At 41.1% G+C, this 21,718-nt stretch overlaps 2 protein-coding genes across 5 annotated transcripts in view; one reads left to right on the forward strand and one right to left on the reverse strand.

Moving 5' to 3' along the window:
- Positions 1-21,718, forward strand: part of PLGRKT (plasminogen receptor with a C-terminal lysine) — a 258,541-nt gene that overhangs the window by 44,873 nt on the left and 191,950 nt on the right. The window lies entirely within an intron of this gene.
- The window catches only part of PDCD1LG2 (programmed cell death 1 ligand 2), a 60,544-nt gene continuing 47,552 nt past the window's right edge, over positions 8,727-21,718 (reverse strand). The window contains exons 6-7 of one of the 2 annotated variants that reach the window (XM_015117664.3): positions 17,021-17,074; positions 8,727-10,022 (exon numbers count right to left, since the gene is read on the reverse strand). In XM_015117664.3, the coding sequence (XP_014973150.1) occupies positions 9,991-10,022; positions 17,021-17,074 (86 nt within the window). In that variant the 3' untranslated portion in view covers positions 8,727-9,990. 2 annotated transcript variants of the gene reach the window in all.

Genomic DNA, 21,718 nt, shown 5'->3' on the forward strand with positions numbered 1-21,718 from the left:
AATTAGATTGTAGCACAAGGAATTGTCTTAAACTTTGTGGCATCTGACCCTGTAACAAGGGCCCAATGTATATTTGTTGATTAGTTTTATGAGAAAAATAACAATTGGGAATCTGCTTTGACCATGAGCATAAGACAAAATAAACTTATTTATTTATTTACTTATTTATTTTTGAGACGGAGTCTTGCTCTGTTGCCCAGGCTGGAGTGCAGTGGCGTGATCTCAGCTCACTGCAAGCTCCGCCTCCTGGGTTCATGCAGTTCTCCTGCCTCAGCCTCCCAAGTAGCTGGGACTACAAGTGTGTGCCGCCATGCCTGGCTAATTTTTTGTATTTTTAGTAGAGATGGAGTTTCACCGAGTTAGCCAGGATGGTCTAGATCTCCTGACCTCGTGATCCGCCTGCCTCGGCCTCCCAAAGTGCTAGGATTACAGGCGTGAGCCACCATGCCCAGCCTTTAAGTACATTTTGTAGAAGTTGTATCAAAATTCATTGGCTGCAAATGAGAGAAAATCTGATGCAAACTGGCTTAAATTTTTAAAAGATAACGTGTTCGCTTATGTAACTGAGCAGCCAAATGTGCAACTGCGTATAGGGGGTCTAACAAATGTCTTCAGGTTTCAAATTCCATCATTTCTTCACTCTGTTTCCTTTTTGTTGATGCCATTCTCAGACAAGACATCTCCTCTTAATTACAAGATGGATGCCAATGATTATTAAACCTTTCAGATTCAAATATTTTACAAGTAAAATAAAGCCAGAGAATTTTTCTCAGCATTCTCACCAAAATCCTGAGATTTACACTGGAAAACTTATGTGATGTGCCCTCTCCAGAACCAGTCACTGAAAGAAAGAGTATGTAAGTGATGTCTTAGGTCTGGAGCTCCACCCAGACCACATGAACTGAAAGTGGAGAGTAAATCAAAGTGACATCTTTTGTGCTAAGATGTTGCAATTGCCCAAATGCATCTGGGGACTTCTCCTAGAATTTATAGCAGAAGGTGTTAGGTGTCCATTATAAGAAAAATATCACTATCATATAACACCCCTGGGGGAAATATTTCTAAATTTCAGACGAAATATATTTTTAGTGCATTGTCTTTCCTGATAATGTATTTCCTGCCTGTCATGGGATATGTCTGTGTTAAAGTGCTGCGCAGGGTTGGACTACATGTTATTCCTTGTGCTGGGTTTGAAACATTAGATTGCCAATGTCTCATTGCTGGTATCCAAAATGAGGTTTAATTAAGTTTATCGTTATAGCTAATCTTCATACCATGCACCAGACATTGCTCTAATAGCTTCACATGTATCATTTCATTTAAACTTCATAACTCAGTGTATTGTCTTGTCTATTTTACACGTGTATTAGTCTGTTCTTGCATTGCTATAAAGAACTACCTAAGACTGGGTAATTTATAAAGAAAAGAGGTTTTATTGACTCATGGTTCTACAGGCTGTACAGAAAGCAAGGCCAGGGAAGCCTCAGGAAACTTACAATCACGGCAGAAGGTGCAGGGGAAGGCAGGTCTTACATGGCCTGAGAAAGGAAGAGGAAGAGCAGGGGGAGGTGCTACACACCTTTAAACAACCAGACCTCATGAAAACTCACTCACTATCATGAGAACAGAAAAGGGAAATTCTACCCTCATGATCCAATCACCTCCCACCAGGCCCCTCCTCCAACACTGGGGATCACAATTCGACATGAGATTTGGGTGGGGACACAAATCCAAACCGTTATCAACATGTAAGCAAACTAAGGCCCAGTGAAGTTAGATAAATTGCTCACATCACACAGCTAGTGGCAAAGCTAGATCTTAAGATTTTGCGAGCCAGACACGACATCAGGCCAAATATCCTAGACCTGCACCAGTCAAGCCTTCAATACATAGTATTTTGTAATTATATATGTGTTTGGTTTTCTCCAACAGCCTTTGAGGTATTAGGAGCAGGACCTGGCTTTTTATTCATTTTTATAGTCCCGGAACCCAGTACAAGGATTCGCACATAGAAGATACTTAACGAATATCAAGGAATTGAATTGAAAGCAGTGTGCATGGAGTTGAGGCAAGAGAGGCCAATGTGGAAAAATGTTTAGTGAATCTCCAGCATGTCCAATGGAGAAGGGTCTCTGTCCATCCAGCCCACACTCCTCCTATGTGAATGCATCAGAGTCATGTAGCTTGTTGACACTAGCCATTAAAATAATTCTAGCCACCACCACCATCCTTCACCCCATCTATGGTCTATGCTTACTGTGGAACCTGATTATAATTAGACTCCTTATACAGGGTTTTCTATAGGAATAGACTTTTCAAAGCAACTTCTGATACGCATGTCAATGGCATTTCTTATTATAGAAAAGTCCCTTAGGAGTTTGGTTAGTGTGATCCAGTTTTTAGTCTAATTCTGAGTTTACTCACAGAAATCTAGAATCAATTTTCTAGACCTTTGAGAGAAGACCTGGTGATGACAACAAGAATACCATTTGACCCAGCAGAAATACCATTTGACTTAGCAATCCCATTACTGGGTATAGACCCAAAGGAATATAAATCATTCTATTTTAAAGATACATGCACACGTATGTTCATTGCAGCACTATTCACAATAGTAAAGACATAAAATCAACCTAAATGCCCATCAATGATAGACTAAATAAAGAAAATGTAGTACATATACACCATGGAATACTATGCAGCCTTAAAAAGGAACAAGATCATGTCCGTTGCAGAGACATGGATGGAGTTGAAAGCCATTCTCCTCAGCAAACTAACGCAAGAACAGAAAACCAAACACTGCCTGTTCTCACTTGCAAGTGGGAGCTGAATGATGGGAACACATGAGCACATGAGGGGAACAAAACACACTTGGGCCTGTCAGAAGCGGGGGTAGGGGGAGGGAAACCATCAGGAAAAATAGCTAATGGACGCTGGGCATTAGGTGATGGGATGTTCTGTGCAGCAAACCACCATGGCACACCTTTACCTATGTAACAAACCTGCACATCCTGCACATGTACCCCTGAACTTAAAATAAAAGTTAAAAGAAAATTTAGAATGGGAAAAAAGGACAGAAGGAAATATGTTAAAATATGAATAGATTTTGTTAAAGTGTTGGGGTTGTGTGTAATTTCTTTCTTTTCTCTGTTTTACAAGATTTTTTTGTCAGGTAGTACAGTAACTTTCATAAAATGTTATTTTAAGTAGTTTTCCTCTGTGACATGGAAATCAGAGCTCTGTAAAGCTTACTGAAGAAACATCATGGTGTTCAGAAACAGCAATGATACTCCTGGCAATATGTGTTATTAGGAATATGAATATCTGTCAATTGTTTACAAAATTTTGGGGGATCCCTCTAAGGAGTTTTTTTCTTAATGTTGAGGGAAAAAAAACCCTAAAAGCTCATTTTCTTTCCTTTCTTCTTCTCCTTTGTTTTCTCACCTATAAAATTAGAATGGCAATAACAGTGACTCTTTGTCAATGTCATGAGATTATGAGTAATTTTTTTCTTTACATTCTTCTTGTATTTGAAAAGCTTTAAAAATAAACATTTTAAATTCAAAAAAATAAATCTTTAAGCAATCTTTAAACATATTTTGAAATTTTAGAATTTCAGTGTCTGCTTATTATAAATCAAAAGGTCACATAAATGCCAGATATAATGTTTCTGGGGCAAAATTTTTAGATGTACAACTTGTGTTTCTTCCCTATGTCAAGTGCAAACTTTCACCTGTGTTTTCATGAGACTCTAAAGAGAAACTACAAGAAAAGTGTAGTAAGTGGAAGTTTGAAAAGGCACTGGGTTTGCCAGCATCCTGCTTGCCTAATCAAACATCATGCAGCCCCAGCACAGAACGCATGACTGAGCTGCGGCAGAACATGTGAGGTGCATGTGATTGGAGGAGCTGCCGAGCATCTTTCCACTAGTGCTCTGGGGAGTTGTCTTCAAGAACCAACGTCCTGAAGGCAGAAAACTCAAGGGTGGGGAGTGAAAGGGGTCTTTCCAAAATATAAAAACTTTTCTGAGTGTTCTCAAAATGAAGACAAGGAAAGAACAGTTTCTGTATGTGAGTGTGTGATAGTGGAATGTGACATTTGAAAGCTGTTAGGGAAAATGCCAATCTGGTAGGCTACAGCTGTATCCCCTGAGAAGCAAAATGGAAAGTTTAAATCCAGGTTGACTAGTGCCTCTACTTTCTTACATTCATCAACAAGACAGGGTGATTCACTGGACTGCCCTGACAGCGTCCCCACCCTTTCAGGGCTATGTGGCATAAAGGCAGCTCATCTAGTCCCCAGGGTATTTCAGACTCTGTATTGAGACTCTGAAACCCCCAGTCAGCACTGTGTACTTGCCGGGCGCGGTGGCTCACGCCTGTAATCCCAGTACTTTGGGAGGCCGAGGCGGGCGGATCACAAGGTCAGGAGATCGAGACCACGGTGAAACCCCGTCTCTACTAAAAATACAAACAATTAGCCGGGCGCGGTGGCGGGCGCCTGTAGTCCCAGCTACTCAGGAGGCTGAGGCAGGATAATGGCGTAAACCCAGGAGGCGGAGCTTGCAGTGAGCCGAGATTGCGCCACTGCACTCCAGCCTGGGCGACAGAGCGAGACTCCGTCTCAAAAAAACAAAAACAAAAAAAAAGGAATAGTGTAGTACCCAAGGGCTAGCAGGAACAGGTGTGTGTGTGTGTGTGTTTTCACACGTGTGTGTCTTTGTTGCAGGGGTGAGGGGACACGTAGGCACCCAGATATGAAAAGGGGATGGGAGAGAGCAGTTACTGGAACCCACAGGCAGATGCAGCCATGTGGAAAGGGTCATTCAACAAGAGCTGAGACCTTTAGTTGAGAGAATTATCCAACCAGCAGTGACCCTGGAGAGGGAAAGCCTGGGGAATGAGTACCCTGGCATTACTGTTCTCCCATTCTCTGATCTCCTGCCAGTGTCCCCATTGGCTGAACCCAATCAAAAGCCAGACAGCAATGGAGCCCATTGATATAGTCCATACAAGTCAGCCTCATAGGACCCAAAACAGGGAGGAGAAGGCTGGAGAATGGATCTGGAGGGTCAAGTGGAGGATATCCAGCACAAAAGCTTGTAACTAAACTGGCAAAAAACCCAGAAGCAACTGTAATCTTCCATTAATAGGGGGAACAGTTAATTAAATTTTGTCACAGCCACTTGGTAGAATATTATGCAGCCATTAAAAATGAAAATTAGGAACACATGTCAGCAACATAAGTGTGAGCTTATGGTAGATGACAATTTTCTTTTTCTTTTTCTTTTTTTTTTTTTTTTTTTTGAGATGGAGTTTCACTCTTGTCACCCAGGCTGGAGTGCAATGGTGCTGTCTCGGCTCGATGCAACCTCCGCCTCCCTGGTTCAAGCGATTATCCTGCCTCAGCCTCCCGAGTAGCTGGGATTACAGGCATGCACCACCACACCCAGTTAATTTTGTATTTTTAGTAGAGACGGAGTTTCTCCATGTTAGTTAGGCTGGTCTTGAACTCCCCACCTCAGGTGATCTGCCCGCCTCGGCCTCCCAAAGTGCTGGGATTACAGGCGTGAACCACTGCGCCCAGCCCCAAATTTTTTAAAGTATAGAAAATTACATGTTACAACCATAGCCAAACTTAAATACATAAATGGACAAAGAGCAGAAACAAACAGCAAAGATGAAAGTGTTTGTGCTTGATGAGATCATAGGTGATTTTTATTTGTTTAGTCTTTCTCAATTCCTCAAACTCTCCTGAATGCTATTTTTGCTCCTTTTGTAAAAAGTACTTTTTTTTTCCAGACTTATAACTCATCTAAGTTTTTTAAGGATTGTCATTATATATGTTTTAGCCCATTATATCAAGGCCATAAAAAGTAAAAGTGTTGGCCGGGCGCAGTGGCTCATGCCTGTAATCCCAGCACTTTGGGAGGCTGAGGCAGGCAGATCACCTGAGGTTGGGAGTTTGAGACCAGCCTGACCAACATGGAGAAATCCCACCTCTACTAAAAATACAAAATTAGCTGGGCATGGTGGTGCATGCCTGTAATCCCAGCTACTCCGGAGTCTGAGGCAGGAGAATCACTTGAACCTGTGGGGGGAGTGTGGAGGTTGCTGTGGGCCAAGATTGTGCCATTGCACTCCAGCCTGGGCAACAAAAGCAAAAGTCTATCTCAAAAAAAAAAAAAAAAAAAAGTAGAAGTGTTAATAGTAGCCATTCTCCCAATATATAATGAGTCTCAGAGGTGACCATGCGTGAGATACCTATCATGTACCAGGTACGTGGCAAAAATCTCACTCCTTTTCTGCTCTCTAGGAGTCTAAGGGGAATAACAAAACCTGTGCTCAAAATCGTCATGATAAACCGAGAAAGATAATTGCTTTCATTTTTTTTTGAGACGGAGTCTTGCCCTGTTGCCCAGGCTAGAGTACAGTAGCGTGATCTCGGCTCACTGCAACCTCTGCCTCCCGGGTCCAGTGATTCTCCTGCCTCAGCCTCCTGAGTAGCTGGGATTACAGGCACCTGCCACCACTCTCGGCTAATTTTTGTATGTTTAGTAGAGACAGGGTTTCACCATCTTCGCCAGACTGGTCTTGAACTCCTGACCTCATGATCCACCTGCCTCAGCCTCCCAAGTGTTGGGATTACAGGCGTGAGCCACTGCACCTGGCCCCTTTAAATTAAAAAAAAAAAAAATTTAAAAAATTGTTTGCAGAGATGGGGTATCAGTATATCATATATATGCTTTTTTTGTTTTGTTTTGTTTTGTTTTTGAGGCAGAGTCTGGCTTGTCGCCCAGGCTGGAGTGCAGTGGTGTGATTTCGGCTCACTGCAACTTCCACCTCCTAGGTTCAAGCTATTCTCCTGCCTCAGTCTGCTGAGTAGCTGCGATTACAGGCATGTGCCACCATGCCCAGCTAATTTTTGTATTTCTAGTAGAGATGGGATTTCACCATGTTGGCCAGGCTGGTCTCGAACTCCTGGCTTTAAGTGATTCACCCACCTCGACCTCCCAAAGTGCTAGGATTACAGGCGTGAGCCACCGCGCCCAGCCAGGTCTCACTATATTGAAGTAAACTGATGCTTAGAGGTCAACCAATATATTCAAAGTTGTATAACTCATACCTAGTTGAGCTGGGGTTTGAATCTCTGATGCCAGAACCCACACACCACCTATACTCCTATAGCACTTCCCTGGAAAAGAGTGAAATTAATTATTATTATTATTTTAAGTTCTGGGATACCTGTGCTAAATGTGCAGGTTTGTTACATAGGTATACATGTGCCATGGTGGTTTGCTGTACCTATCAACCTGTCGTCTAAGTTTTAAGCCCTGTATTCATTAGGTATTTGTCCTAATGCTCTCCCTCCCTTTTGCCCCTGCCCTCTCAACAGGCCCTGGTGTGTGATGTTCCCCTCCTTGTGTCCGTGTGTTCTCATTGTTCAACTCCCACTTATGAGTAAGAACGTGTGGTGTTTGGTTTTCTGTTCCATTGTTAGTTTGCTGAGGATTATGGTTTCTAGCTTCATCCATGTCCCTGCAAAGGACATGAACTCATCCTTTTTTTAATGGCTGCACAGTATTCCATTGTGTATATGTGCCACATTTTCTTTATCCAGTCTATCATTGATGGGTATTTGGGTTGGTTCCAAGTCTTAGCTATTGTGAATAGTGCTGCAATAAACATACATGTGCATGTGCCTTTATAGTAGAATGATTTATAATCCTTTGGGTATATACTCAGTAATGGGATTGCTGGGTCAAATGGTATTTCTGGTTCTAGACCCTTGAGGAATCACCACACTGTCTTCCACAATGGTGGAACTAATTTACACTCCCACCAGCAGTGTAAAAGTGTTCCTATTTCTCTGCACCCTCGCCAGCATCTGTTGTTTCTGAAATTAATTATTGACTAGCAAAGAGACCACACAGTATAAAAATACCACTTTAAACCCCATATGGTAGGAAATCAGGGCACATTATGATGTGTAATGAAAAATATAGGTTTGTTGCTCTGACTCCATCCCTTTCAAACTGAATGAGCAGCCTTAACTAAATTATTTAACCTCTCTCTGCCTTTCCTTATGGAGTCATTAATAGTGTCTTTTTCAGAGAGTGGGGATGATTCGTTCCAATAGTATGTGTAAAATGCTTAACAATATTGGGCAATAGCAAGTACTTGATAAACGTTAGGTGTTAAGATAGCATGCTGTAGTATAGAAAATTTCTGAAGCTAAGATATAATGCCTTATAATGTTCTCTCCTGACAGAACCCAGATTTCAGGATAATACAGCTAGGGTATCCTTTCCCTATTTGGTATTCTAAAAGAGAGCCCCAATCTAGGAACAAAGATGGAAATGTTTTGACAGAAACCATTATGCCACTGGGTTCCTAGCAGAGTTAAACAAAACCACCCAAGAATTCAGCACACTCATCACATATCTGGGGCATGGGTGGGGGTAGGGGTAGCATAGCTGGGCTTTCTTCCAGGGAAGAAGGCCTTGTCTCCTGCCCTGCTCTCTGTGGTGTTAGGAAGTGCTCCTCCTCCAGCAGGAACCCCAGATCAAGCATCCCTAGGACCCAACCCTCCTGAAAAGTACATCCAAGTTTGCCTCAAAGGCCTTCAAATCTTTGGGAGCCAAATGGCATAACAGGATATTAACCTTACTGACTTGCAAGACCCTGAGCAAACTTCTTACCCAAAAGTAGAATATGTGAAGAACGTTGAAGAGTAACAATTGAGTTTTATTCTTTAAAGGCATTCTCTGATTTACGTGAGAATTGAGAAACTGAGATGTATGATTTGTCTGTTAGTCAATTTCACACCCTTTCATTCCCATAAGCCCCAGATTTTGCTCAGTTAAGGAGCTTGCTTTAGGCCCACCTACCTAAGTCTGTTATACTAGCTAATGTGCCCATTTGAATAGTTCAAGGATCAGCTAATGCTCTGAGCTTCATGGCTCCAGTATGAAGAACAAATTTAACAAAATAAAGCCGTTACTGTAGCCAAGTTACCCTTCTGCTCCACACATAGGTAGTGGGATCTTGCAGGATTTCCATAGTGCCAATTATCAAAAGCCTTGACTACTTAGCATTGCTGTATCACAGATGTGCCAACTGAGGCACTGAAAGCTCAAGTTTAAAGTCATATAGAGGGCCAGAAAAGGAACCTTAGTTTGGGACTTTGGCCATTTTAGCTACTTATCTGAAATTGCTGCAGATACAACGTATGAGCATATCAAATATTTTTGACTGTATATCGTTGATTTCTAAGGTAAAAAAATTAAAAAGAAACCAAGAATTTCTAAAGGAAAGATGTAGTTTAAACAGAAACAACCACCATTAAACATGGTGCTGTTACAGGTTAAAACAAATGCTTTGTGACTTAGACCTCAAAAACAGAGCTTGATGTCTTTACTCTACAATTTGTGCACTTAGTGTATATTTAAATGCTCTCTGTTAATTATAACAACTTCAGATGCTATCAAGATTCCAGTAAGCCATAAAACATGTCAATTATGATTTGAGTTTGTGCAAAGCCCTATCTATGAGCTCATAGTCTCAATAGGCTCTTCCAGTACCCAGAGGAAGCTATAGATAAAAAATAACTCGATTGGCAACCCATCTCTTTCTGTAACTGGAAATTTCCACACATCTCTGCTTTTGGAAATCATTTAGGAAACTTGAAATAATTCCTTTTGCTTTCAGTCTGGCAGCAAGAAGGAGCCTCAAGGCACTCTGTGGGTCCAGGATCCAGTGGGGTAATTTTATAAAGTGCATTCGTGCTTGCTCAGAGCCATAGGCTCCAGAGATAAGTCCAGATCAGTGAAGGGGCAAGTTTCATGGCCAGGTGCTGGCTAGTCTTGTTACAAGTTTCAGATTAAAGTGCTGGATCATCCAAAGGCATTTGAAAAGTGCAAATGGCAAGCTCTGCAGGCCACTGAATTCTTGTTCAGAGTCCAGAAGCTTCTTTAGATGTCACATCAGGTCATCCTGGCTCCCAAGACCACAGGTTCAGATCTGGGGAGAAAAGCCCACAAATAAGAAAAATCATTTGTTATGATTAGAAAATATATAACTTCCCCAAAATTTGAGTGAGGAACTAATTTTTTAAAAAATGTTCATATAGCTGGAAACAGCATGGTTTAAAACTTTTCGTTAAAATCTTTTCTTTCCACAGTTTTTACCATTGCCCTAGTCCAAGTGTTCAGCTTCTCTCCTCAGACCTATTGCAAGAGCCGTTCCTTTTCCATTCTATGGGCCACACATAGCTCAGTAATATTGGAGCACATTTCAGGGGCCTCTCCTATTCAAAACCTCTTATAGTTTCCTATTGTGTCAGATATTTCTATTAGTTCCTGCAGACTCATTATTCACCCTGCTGCACTCTATTCATGCTCCAGGATGATGACATTGTAGACTACATCACTGGACTCCTCCCTCTGTCTTTGACTGGGCTCAGTCTAGGTGAAAAAGTGGGTTGCAATGGGCTAAGAGCGAGGTTGGGGTATCTATTCCTCAGCAACCTCCCAGACAAGTTGTAGGTTGACTTTGTCCCTCTGTTAAAGGCCACAGGTCCTGCCAGATGGACCTTTCTCATTGCCATTTTTACTAGGGTTCTGGGAACTGCTCCCTCCCCTTTCTCCTTCAGACCTAGGGATAGTCACCTTCCCTACCTGCTGTTACATCCTGGCATGCTCAGCATCCCTTGCTGGTTTCCCTTAATGCTGCACACACCTTTGTAAATAGTCTCTTCATTAAACTTGCCTCAGTTACCTATTCTAAGCATGCCCTCCATTTCCTGCTGGGATCTAACTGAAGCACTCTTGCCTAGTAAGTAAAATCTAACCTTTGCCTGGAATTAATGGTTTATAATACGTCCCCTAACAGTCTTTCCCCCTTATCTCACACCTGGCTTTCTCTCTGAACGGGGTCAAGTGCACTTTCCCATACCTTCCTGCCTCTTTGCCTTTCCTCTTAGTGTCTCCTCTATCTAGAATAGTCTGCTGTTTCCATTTCTTCCTGGTTCAAAAGTCACCTCCCCCATGAAACCTTTCTTCTTCCCTGATTATCCTCAGCTTAAAGTGATATTTGTCCCCATCTCTGAACTCATGTATTGTTTGTATTCATGTATTGTTTGTCCCTCTTATATGAGCTACAGAGAACCATAAAAAATACACAGACTTTTCACACCATTAAAAATTCATGGGCACAGGTGAGTGAAGCTGTTAGTGACTCCTCTTGCTAATAGCACCCTCCTCCCTCCCTGAGACAACTGTGCTACCTGAAGAAAGAAAGTGTGAAGTTGCCTGACATGGGTTGGGCATTTCTGTGGATTGGTAAGTAAGGTGGGCTTCAGGATATAGGGATAATTTGAGAGCGACATGATTTTCCAAATACGTTCCAAGAAGTACAAGGTATCTTAGAGCAGTGGTCCCCAACCTTTTTGGCACCAGGGACAGGTTTCGTGGAAGACAATTTTTCCATGGATTGGGTGTGGGAGTGGGGGTAGGGTATAGTTTCAGGATGAACCTGTTCCACCTCAGATCATCAGACATTAGATTTTCATAAGGAGCACACAACCTAGATCCTTTGTATGTGCAGTTCACAATAGGGTTCATGCTCCTATGAGAATGTAATGCTGCTGCTGATCTCACAGGAGGTAGAGCTCAGGCAGTAACGGCCACTTGCCCGCTGCTAACCTCCTGCTGTGTGGCTCAGTTCCTAACAGGCCATTGGTACCGGTCTGTGGCCCAGAGGTTGGGGACCCCTGCCTTAGAGGCCTTTGTAGGGACATATGGTAGGGTGATTATATCCTCCACTCTAATTTCACCACTATTTTAATTTGCTAGACATGTAGGAGTTCTGTCTAATATTTCCTTTGCAAAAGATTTATAATGGCAAAAGAAAAAGAAATTGGAAACCACTGAAATGGGAAAGGGGAAAGGAAACACGCCCATGTGGAATGCTGACGCTGTGGTCAGTTCTCAGGTGGAAGTTCTTAGAAAGAAGACAGGATACTCAAGAAAACAAACAAAGCAAACAAAAAAACATAAAGACTGGCATATAGTCTTTCTATATGCAAAAGCATATAGAAAGCTGGCTTCTTGTTTTAACCCAAATTATGTGAATGAGAACTGTTAATCTTGAGTACATTATCTGTAATATTTTATTGTAAGAATCTTGGATGACTGATAAATTTATCCTTCTAGTTCCCACATGGCCTAACTGACAGGGTCTTGCAAATAGCAGACTCTTAATACACGTTTGTGAGTGGGTGAATGAATGAATAAATGAGTGAGTAGCATTATGCTGGGAATCATGACTTTTTTTGGTCTGCTACTGTTTCACTCAAGGAAGTCACTTAATATCTCTTAGCCCCCAATGTCATAATCTGTGAAATGAGGTAGCTAGGATACATGGTCTGTAAACTCTAACCAAGGCTTGATGACTGTAATAACTATTTTGTAAAGGATAGATGATATATATCTATGGTATCATAACCCACTCCTAAAGTTTTATTGTTTATCTGCTTGTCTGCATAAGAGGGAGAATGGCATAGGCCCAGATAGCAGCACAAGTAAAATTAGATACAAGAACAACTTCCACAAATGGAAAGGGCAGTGTGTCACAGACAAGGACTCAGTGGGTCTGAGTTCTAGCTCCATTTCTAACAGTAAGTTATGAGATGACCTTATGCAAGTCACTTCAGCTCGTACATCCTTAGAGCATATCCATCACATTTAGCTGTGCTAGGAATCTTTGAAAGGCAACTAAGACATTGGTAGGTGTCCTTTAAAGAAGGTATAGCATTGTCCTTCCTAAAGTTGATAAGGACTGATGAAGAGTCCTATATAATGTATTTAACTACTGGGATCTAGAGAGGTGAGTGGAGATGGTTGAAATGGCTTCAGAAAGTATTCTTCTTCGTAAAAGTAATATATCAGGGCACTCAAAACTAAAATTCAGAAAACATAAAAGTAAAAAGCAATACATGGTTCCATAATCCAAAGACATAATTACAGGCATTTTCATATTTTTACTTCTATTTTTCTGGAGGAAGGGAATATGGTGAGTCTATAAATAACATTTTTAATAGAACATGAATGATACATAAGTATATTTTTATTTTGCAATTTTTCTATTTTTTTATTATATAGAAAGTATTTCCCCACATTATTATTCCTCAGAAATAGAAGTTTAAATGCAATGTAGGGTCTATTTATTACAGGTTCCAGTTTTTTCCATGTTGTATTAGAGTAAACTAGGTAATGCTGTAGGAACAAACAACTCCAAAATCTCAATATAAAAAACAAAAGCTTATTCTTGCTCATGTTCCTTGTACATTGAGGATCACCAGGGGACTCTGTCAATTTTAGTTACTCAGAGACTGAGACTGATGGAGCAATTACTACCTAGAATGTTACTGGTTACCATGCCAGATGGATAAAGAAAATACGGCAAAGCACGTGCCAGCTCTTACATCTTCTACTCAGAAATAACACGCATCACTTATGCTTACGTTTAATTGACGAAAGTGAGTTACATGACCACACTTAACTACAAATTAATTACAGAGAAGTGCAATTCTATCATGTGCACAAAGGCAAGAGATCCAGGAAATGCTGAAACAGCACTAATACTGAACTCTATTAGGCGTTTTCACAAGTCGGGTCTTGCTTCAGTTGCTGGTTAGTGAAGCAAAACCAGCAAGCCCTTTGCTTCTTAAGTTGGAAGGGAAAATATTCATCTGAATAAAAGTCTTGCAAGAAGTACATGCAAGGGACATGTCCAGGCCAAGTCTCAAGACTCCATCTCCCAAGATGCTGAGTCACAATATGAGAGTGCAGGATGGTTCCCGGGCAGCCTACAGCTGTACAGTCTCCTCATAATGGATGGTTTTGGGGTGGGATAGAACTTGGATGGCAGAGAATGGGTGTGAGAACGTCAAAGCCCTGAGCTGTCTGGTCTTGAGCAATATTAAAATCTTAACCATGGCAATTTCTGGGCAATGGATTCTAAATTATTTTTGTTTTCTTTGTACTTTTTTATTTTTATACTCATAAAAACATCAGTAATTTAAAAAATGTTCTGAAACTTGTTATTGTTGTAGTTTGTTCTTTTTTGAGTTGATAGACTCAACTAAAATTAAACAAAATTTATTTTGATATTCTTTTTTAGCATTGAGTCAAATTTGGTCAAAATTGGACACCTTTTAAATTTATCATATAATAAACTGTAAGAAGCATTGATAAACGGACAACAAGACAAATATCAAATACCATATAGTTGCATTAACACTAATATCCCACTATTATATTGACCAGGTGGACCTAAAATATAGACACATAGAAGCAGCCAGAAAATAATGCTGTAATCATGTGCTTAAGAATGGTATAGATTGTGTGTACAATGCAGAGGAAAAATAGAAAGGTATGAGTCGGGGGAGAAAGTCTTACAGATTAAGCAAGAGAGTATAGTATATGTAGGCTGGGCACAGTGGCTCATGCCTGGAATCCTAGCGCTTTGGGAGGTCAAGGCAGGAGGATTGCTTGAGCTCAGGAGTTTGAGACCATCCTGGGCAACATAGTGAGACCCCAGTTCTACAAAAAATAAAAATAAAAAATCCAGGTACAGTGGCACACACCTTAATTGACGAAAGTGAGTTACATGACCACACTTAACTACAAATTAATTACAGAGAAGTGCAATTCTATCATGTGCACAAAGGCGAGAGATCCAGGAAATGGTGAAACAGCACTAATACTGAACACTACTAAGCATTTTCACAAGTCAGGTCTTGCTTCTGTTGCTGGTTGGTGAAGCAAAACCAGCAAGCCCTTTGCTTCTTAAGTTGGAAGGGAAAATATTCATCTGAATAAAAGTCTTGGAAGAAGTACATGCACCTGTAGTCCCAGCCACTCAGGAGGCTGAGGTGGGAAGATCGCTTGAGTCCAAAAGTTGAGGCTGCAGTGAGCCACGGTCATACCACTGCACTCCAACCTGGGTGACAGAGCAAGACCCTGTCTCTAAAAAAAATTAAATTAAATTTTAAAAAAGCAGAGTGTAGTGTATGGGTGTGGATTCTGGACTTGGACACCTGGATTGCTGAATCAATTTATTGGTCCTTATATTATTAGCCGTATACCTTGGGCAAGTTAGTTAACTGCTTCATGTTTTGCTTCCTCACCTATAAAATGGGAAGCAGGGAGTAAATACTTCAGAGGGCTACTGTGAGGATTAAATGAGCTAGTCTAAACACACTTCTAATGTCTTAGAACAGAAGCCTGGTGTTATAATAATAAAGTTAATCATTACTGTATCTTAAAGTAGACCATGCCAAAAGTTGGGATTTGGACAAGTCAGAAGGAATGGGGAGGACGTTCCAAAAGAATAACCAATGTAAGCAAAGGCACAGAAGTGGGAATGAGCTCATGGCAGTGGTGTTGGTGGAGCAGCTCGACTTGAGGAAAAGTTTTGTTGAGAAGTGGTAGATGAGTTGGCTTAGTGAAATGTGGCTAATTGTCAAAAGGCCTGAAAAACCCTGGGAAGGATTTGATATGATCCTTAGAGACAAGAGATGACATGATGATGATGAAAACAGTGTTTGGGGGATTAGATCTGGCAGTGGTATGCTGGCGCCTCTTTAAGGGACCTTTCCAAAGCTATCTAGAAATATTTAAATTCCTCATTAGGTATTGACAAAGAAAATAAGATATTAGATAAGTCAAACCTACCTCAAGTAATCTCTTCATTGAACCAAGACATCATTTTCAAAACTTTGGTTTGATTTTGTTAAGTCATTTTGGCTACAGGGTGCCCCCACTCCCCACCTAGATTTACTCAGATATTCATTGCTATTGCATCCAAATACTTAGAGTGGTAGATTCTGATATCACAGATGTCCTTTTGTTGCTGAAAGTTTGAGAGGCAGTGAGCTGAGAAGAAAGTCCTGCTGAACTAAACAAAAACACCAAACTGGTAGTCTGCATGCAATCTAGGTTGGCAGGTTCATGCGTGAGCAGTTATTAGACAGAACCCTGGCCTCTTGGACAACTCCAATGACCAGATAGTAGTTGGTTACTTACTTCTATTTATAAAGGCTCAGGCAGGAATGACAAATTGACTTACTTCAGCCAAGTATATGGCCAAGACTGTCCCCCTCACCTTGGTGCCTGTGATGATTAATTTTATGTGTCATCTTGGCTAGGCTATTGTCCTCAGTTGCTTAGTCAAATGCTAGTCTATATGTTGCTGTGACAGTATTTTGTAGATGTAATTATCATTTGCTATCAGTTAACTTGGAGTAAAGCTGATTACCTTTCATGATATAGGTTGGCTTCATTCAATCAGTTGAGGGCCTTAAGGGCGAAAAACTGAGGTTTCCCAGAAAAGATGGAATTGTGCCTCAAGACTGTAACATAGAAATCCTGCCTGGGTTTCCAGACTGCTGGCCTGCCCTACACATTTCCAACTTGCCAGCCCCCACAATCATGTGCTGCTTCCCCTGAGTCTAAGTTTTTCATCCAACCAGGCTTAATGATTTTAGCAACCCGCTTTTTCTGACCCCTAGGTCATATCCTTCCTCCTCCACAGATTCCAGCTCCAAGCCTGTCAACCTCATGAAGAGACTTCTGTTTTGCCCATATTACTCTTGACTCACAGCCCACAACAATGTACTTCTTAATCATTGTTTGTTGCAAAAACATCCACTGTCAATTGCATCACAGTTGGATATCTTCTCTTTGCTGTTAGATTTTAACTCCATATCTAACTATGTGAGACCAGAGGTCCAGTGCAGTATCATCTGGGAATGCTTAGGAATATAGACCGAGCAAAAGATGGCATGATTGTTCTGGGGCTAAGAACAAGGCTTCGCTGAAATGTTACCAAACAGGAAGATTCTATAAGCTGGAACCATTCAGTTGCCTTCCATGAATTAATAGAACAGTGGTTACTTTAAAATTCAAACTGAGAGAGAAAAGAAGGTAAGAAAGAAAAGCAAAAATCATGCTTACTCACAGCACTGTTCACTTCCCTCTTTTTCGTGGTGACAGATCTTTTTGTTGTGTCTGAAAAAGAAAAATTCCAGAAATGGAATAAGATTAATGAGAAAATTGTTTGGTTTATAGATTAAAATATGGCAGAACAAAAAGTAAATCTAGATAAATCCACATAGGGAAGCCCAAATGTTCTCTGTGGCCTGGGACCTCAGGATAGTAATGCATAATGTAAAATCTGGCCCCTAGGCAAAGAGTGTGAACAAAGAAGACCCACATTTTCCATTCCTCTGTCTACTCCTGGCCCTCAGGCACTTAAAGGCTGAGGGACTAATTTGGGTATCCAACCCAGGAAATGTCTGGCTGCAGAATTAGCTCTCCCTTTTCTGCTTTAGTCTTGACTGCCACTTCTACCCTGCCTTCCCTGGCCCGGGTCAGAAGTTCTGATCAATTAATTTACACTAAGGTATAAGTGACTGATACTGGTTCAAAGTAACTCAAGTTACTGGTTCAGAAGCACAAGTTCACATAATGGGATGCTGCTCACCAGTAACTTTCCTTGGTTTCACATCTTTCTTTTTTTTTTTTTTTTATATCAATAGGTTTAGGGGTACAAGTGGTTTTTGGTTACATGGATGGATTGTATACTGGTGAAATCTGAGATTTTAGTGCACTCATCACTCACGTAGTGTACATTGAACTCAATATGCAGCTTTTTAATTCCTCACTGCCACTCCCTACTCTCTCCTTCTGAGTCTCCAATGTCCATTATACCACTCTGTATGCCTTTGCATACCCATAGCTTAGCTCCCACTTAGAAGTGAGAATATATGGTATTTGGTTTTCCATTCCTGAGTTACTTCACTTGAAATAATCACCTCCAACTCCATCCAAGTTGTTGCAAAACACATTATCTCATTCTCTTTTATGGCTGAGTAGTATTCCATGGTGTATATATACCACATTTTCTTTATCCACCTATTCATCAATGGGATCTTAGGTTGGTTTCATATCTTTGCAATCATGAATAGATTTTCACTTTTTTCTTAATCTCTGATTTCACATATTCTCTCCCACTCTGATTCTCTTTTAGTGAAAGAGATTTAATGCCCAACTCCTGCCATTGCCTGGGTTCCTGAAATCAGTCCATTCCTAATTCTGCTTTTGCCCTTTATACCAGGTTTTTAGTAATTCCTTCATGACTGTCTTGAGCTTGGCTTGGAATTTGGGGGTCTCTATTCAGCACTGTAGTCTCTTTCATGAGGGTTTGCATTTGAAAGGAGCCCAATGGTTAACCCATAGGAATTGCTCTTGAATGTTGGCTTCAGTGGGTACCTCCTTAATGCCTGAGGTTAGTGCTGCCACTCTCTGTGGGCCACAGGTAACCATAAACCAGCATATTTGGTCTTTAAACCTTTGTAAAATTCTGGCTGAGTCTTCTAGGGCTGTGCCACTCAGAGTCTGGTTCATGGGCTGGTGCTGGTAGGTGAACTGTTACCAGCCTATGATGATAACTGGTCCTTCACAAGAGAGTTTAAGAAACACTGTTCTGAAGATCTGAAGACCTGTTCTCAAGATCTAGATTCTGTAGCTGGTGACTCCTACTGGATTCTAAGTTGACTTTGCCATTGGCTCAGCAAGTCAATGTGTAAGTCACTCAATTCTTTTGGATTGAAACTTACTTTCTCCTTCCATTGCTCAAAGATAATAATATTGATTGAATCAATTTGTATTAAACACTTTTGCAACAAATAGGCCACAAGTTTTGGAGTCAAACAGACCTGTATTCAAATCCCAGCTGTATGACTTTGGGAAGTCATATAACTTTTTGAGCTTCACCCAGCATAAAGACACTTCTCCCTGCCACAAGCAATTTTTGTGAAATTAAGTGAGAAGTTTGTAAAGGGTCCAGCACAGTGGTTTTCAGTAGAACTTTCTGCAGTGATGGAAATGTTGTGTATCTGCACTGTCCAGTACAGGAGCAATTATCTGTACATGGTTATTGAACACTTATAATGTGTGAATACTTAAGATGTGACTGATGAACTGAATTTTTATTTAACTTAAAAAGAGCCACAGATGGCTGTTATATTGGACAGAGCAGATCTAGCATACTCACCTGCATATTGTAGGTTCAATGTTTAAAATTTTATTGAACATTTATTATATGCCAGGTAATTTTTTAGACACCGGGCATGTATTGGTGAATCAGAGAAACATAGTTACTGTACTCTTGAAACATAGAGACTAGCAGATGAAGCAGAATTTAACATTATTTTGCAACAGAAGTTGCCAGCTTCTTCTTTAGAGCCCAGCAGGTCACCCTGGAGCCCTGAACTGCTGAATGGTTCCTCTTAAGGGAAAATGGTAAACAGGACCTTTTATGGACCAATAATGGCTGCCCTCCTAATACCCTTTAGTGCACAGAGCTAGTCACTGAGGTAAAGGTGGGTAAATCTGTTCAGAGCTAAGAAGCCATCTGGAAGGAAAGGGACCAAGACTGCTGCCTCTTTACTTAACTTTGCAGTGGAGTAAGAAGTTCAGTTTAACAATGGCCCTAAGAGGAACTCAAGAGAAGGAAGTTAGGACTGGTGTCCCATGCTAAACATGAGGGCCTAGAAGGGAAGAGGCTGGCTGTGCACAGCTGTGGCTAAGGCAGGGATCCCCTCCTACCTCATCAACCCATTGGGGTCCTGCTTTGGGACCAATGACAGAGCATGTGTTGGGGAACCATAAGAACTGTAATCTTGTAGCACTGTGGTCTGTGTGGGGATTGGGACCAGCAAGGTTACCTTTGCATAGTGGATGGAGACACCTGGAAGGACCAGAGATTCTACATGCTCAAAGACAGCAACTGCTCAAAACCAGGGCCCTCTGGAGGACTAACCTAGCTCCCTAGTAGCCTTCCTGCCTGTTTGTAAATAGCACTGGCCCTGTGGGCTAAGTAAGCTTTCTGTCAGTTTGTGGGAGGTGGAGAAGTACATGCTATAAGAGGGAGACATTGAACTTCTTGCTAAGATAGGCATGTGGGTACTTGAGGAATTAATTGGAAAATTAAAAGGGATGCAATTTAATTGGTAGCCCAAGCTATTAAAACAGATCCTAGACTTGTGATTGTGTGCTGAGTATACTGAAAGAAGAAGTTGGTGCTATGGAAACATATAATAAGGGGATTTAATGTAATGGGTGTGGTATGTGGTGGGTAGAATTAGGAAAGACTTGATGAAGTATAAACTTAGCTGAGATTTAAAAGATGACTCCAACTCAGGTGAACAACAAGAAGAAAGTATTTAAGAAGAGACAATTTTGTATGAGAAAACTTGGAATTGAAAGACCGCGATGCCTCTGAGGACTGGAAAATCCTGTATGGTTAGAGCTTAGACAATGAAGTTGATGGCGATGCAGTTAAAGTTGGAGACATGAGTCAAACCATCCTGGGCTTGTTGGAACTTCATCCAGTGAGCAACGGGAAGCCATGGAGAAGGTCTGAACAGAGGATATATGGTAGATTTATGATTTTTAAAAGCCTATTCTAGCAAAAAGTGAGAACACACCAAGTTGGAGGTAGCAGTAGTGAATACAGGGAAACCAGCTGGGAAGATTCCTCTGTAGTCCAAGTTGAACCACACTAATGGCAGTGAAGTTCAGCCAATAAGCTGTAAAATGTTCCTTCTCTTGCTGCTTCCCCTTTTACAGATAGAAAGACCATCTCAAAGAAGACAGGCAATTTGTACAAGGTCAGAGAGCCAATAAATGGCAGCACCAGGTCCCAGCCTAGCCCTCTGACCTTGGTTTAAAACTCTGTCTACATCACCAGCAGTTCTCAACCCTTTTCCATGGCACATGGCACACAAGTTTGTGTGCACGGCAGACACATGTAGGAAAGCAGATCTGAATGCAAATGATTTAGAGACAAGGATTATATAGGCAACCATGATTTCTCTCTGGTTCATTAAAAATATAAAAGAAATTGTTTGCACATTTATTCACTCAATTCTTATTTGTAACAAAGGTCTCCTAATCACAGTTAGGATTTGAGCTTTACATGCCAGCTCTGAGCTACTGATATCCTCACTCACTCTTAAATTAGGGTGAAGGATGAGGAGAGGATTTATTTACACTCTATCTTTGAGTGTGACTCCATTCCATTCTCCCAAAGAGCTGGGACGGAAGACTCAGCTGCTCATTTCTGAAGTGCTTAAGGAGTCCTCAGGCCCTAGGCCTTGAACTGTGGTATAAGACTATTTTCAAGAGGTATGGGTGTGGGAGGTAAAAGAAGAATGGCAGAAGATAAGACAACTGAGGTGGATCTGACACAACTCTCTGAAGTGGTTCTATTTAAAAGTCAAAGTCTGTTGGAGATACCTCCTTTACCATGAAGCTCCCTTCCCTTCCACATTTATTTTTCTTTCTATCTTTCTTCTTCCCCATTTCCTGCTTTCTCTTTCTCCCTCACTCCCCTCGCCATCTTCTTCCCTCCCTCTGTCTTTTTCTTTTGGCAACAATTCCTTGCATTCTACAGTTAGAAGTATTGTGGTCAGCACCCAAGTGAATGAATACACACATAGGGCAACGGACAAATAGAACATGACAATATTTTATGGCAGATGAGAAAATAGAAGGTATGAATATAAATGTAAGATAACAACCACTTAAAATTCCCCTAGTCCTCAGATAGTGCTGCTCCAAACTCCTACTGAATTATTTCCACATGTC

This window comes from Macaca mulatta, chromosome 15 (assembly GCF_049350105.2).
Source record: "Macaca mulatta isolate MMU2019108-1 chromosome 15, T2T-MMU8v2.0, whole genome shotgun sequence".
Lineage (NCBI taxonomy): Eukaryota > Metazoa > Chordata > Mammalia > Primates > Cercopithecidae > Macaca > Macaca mulatta.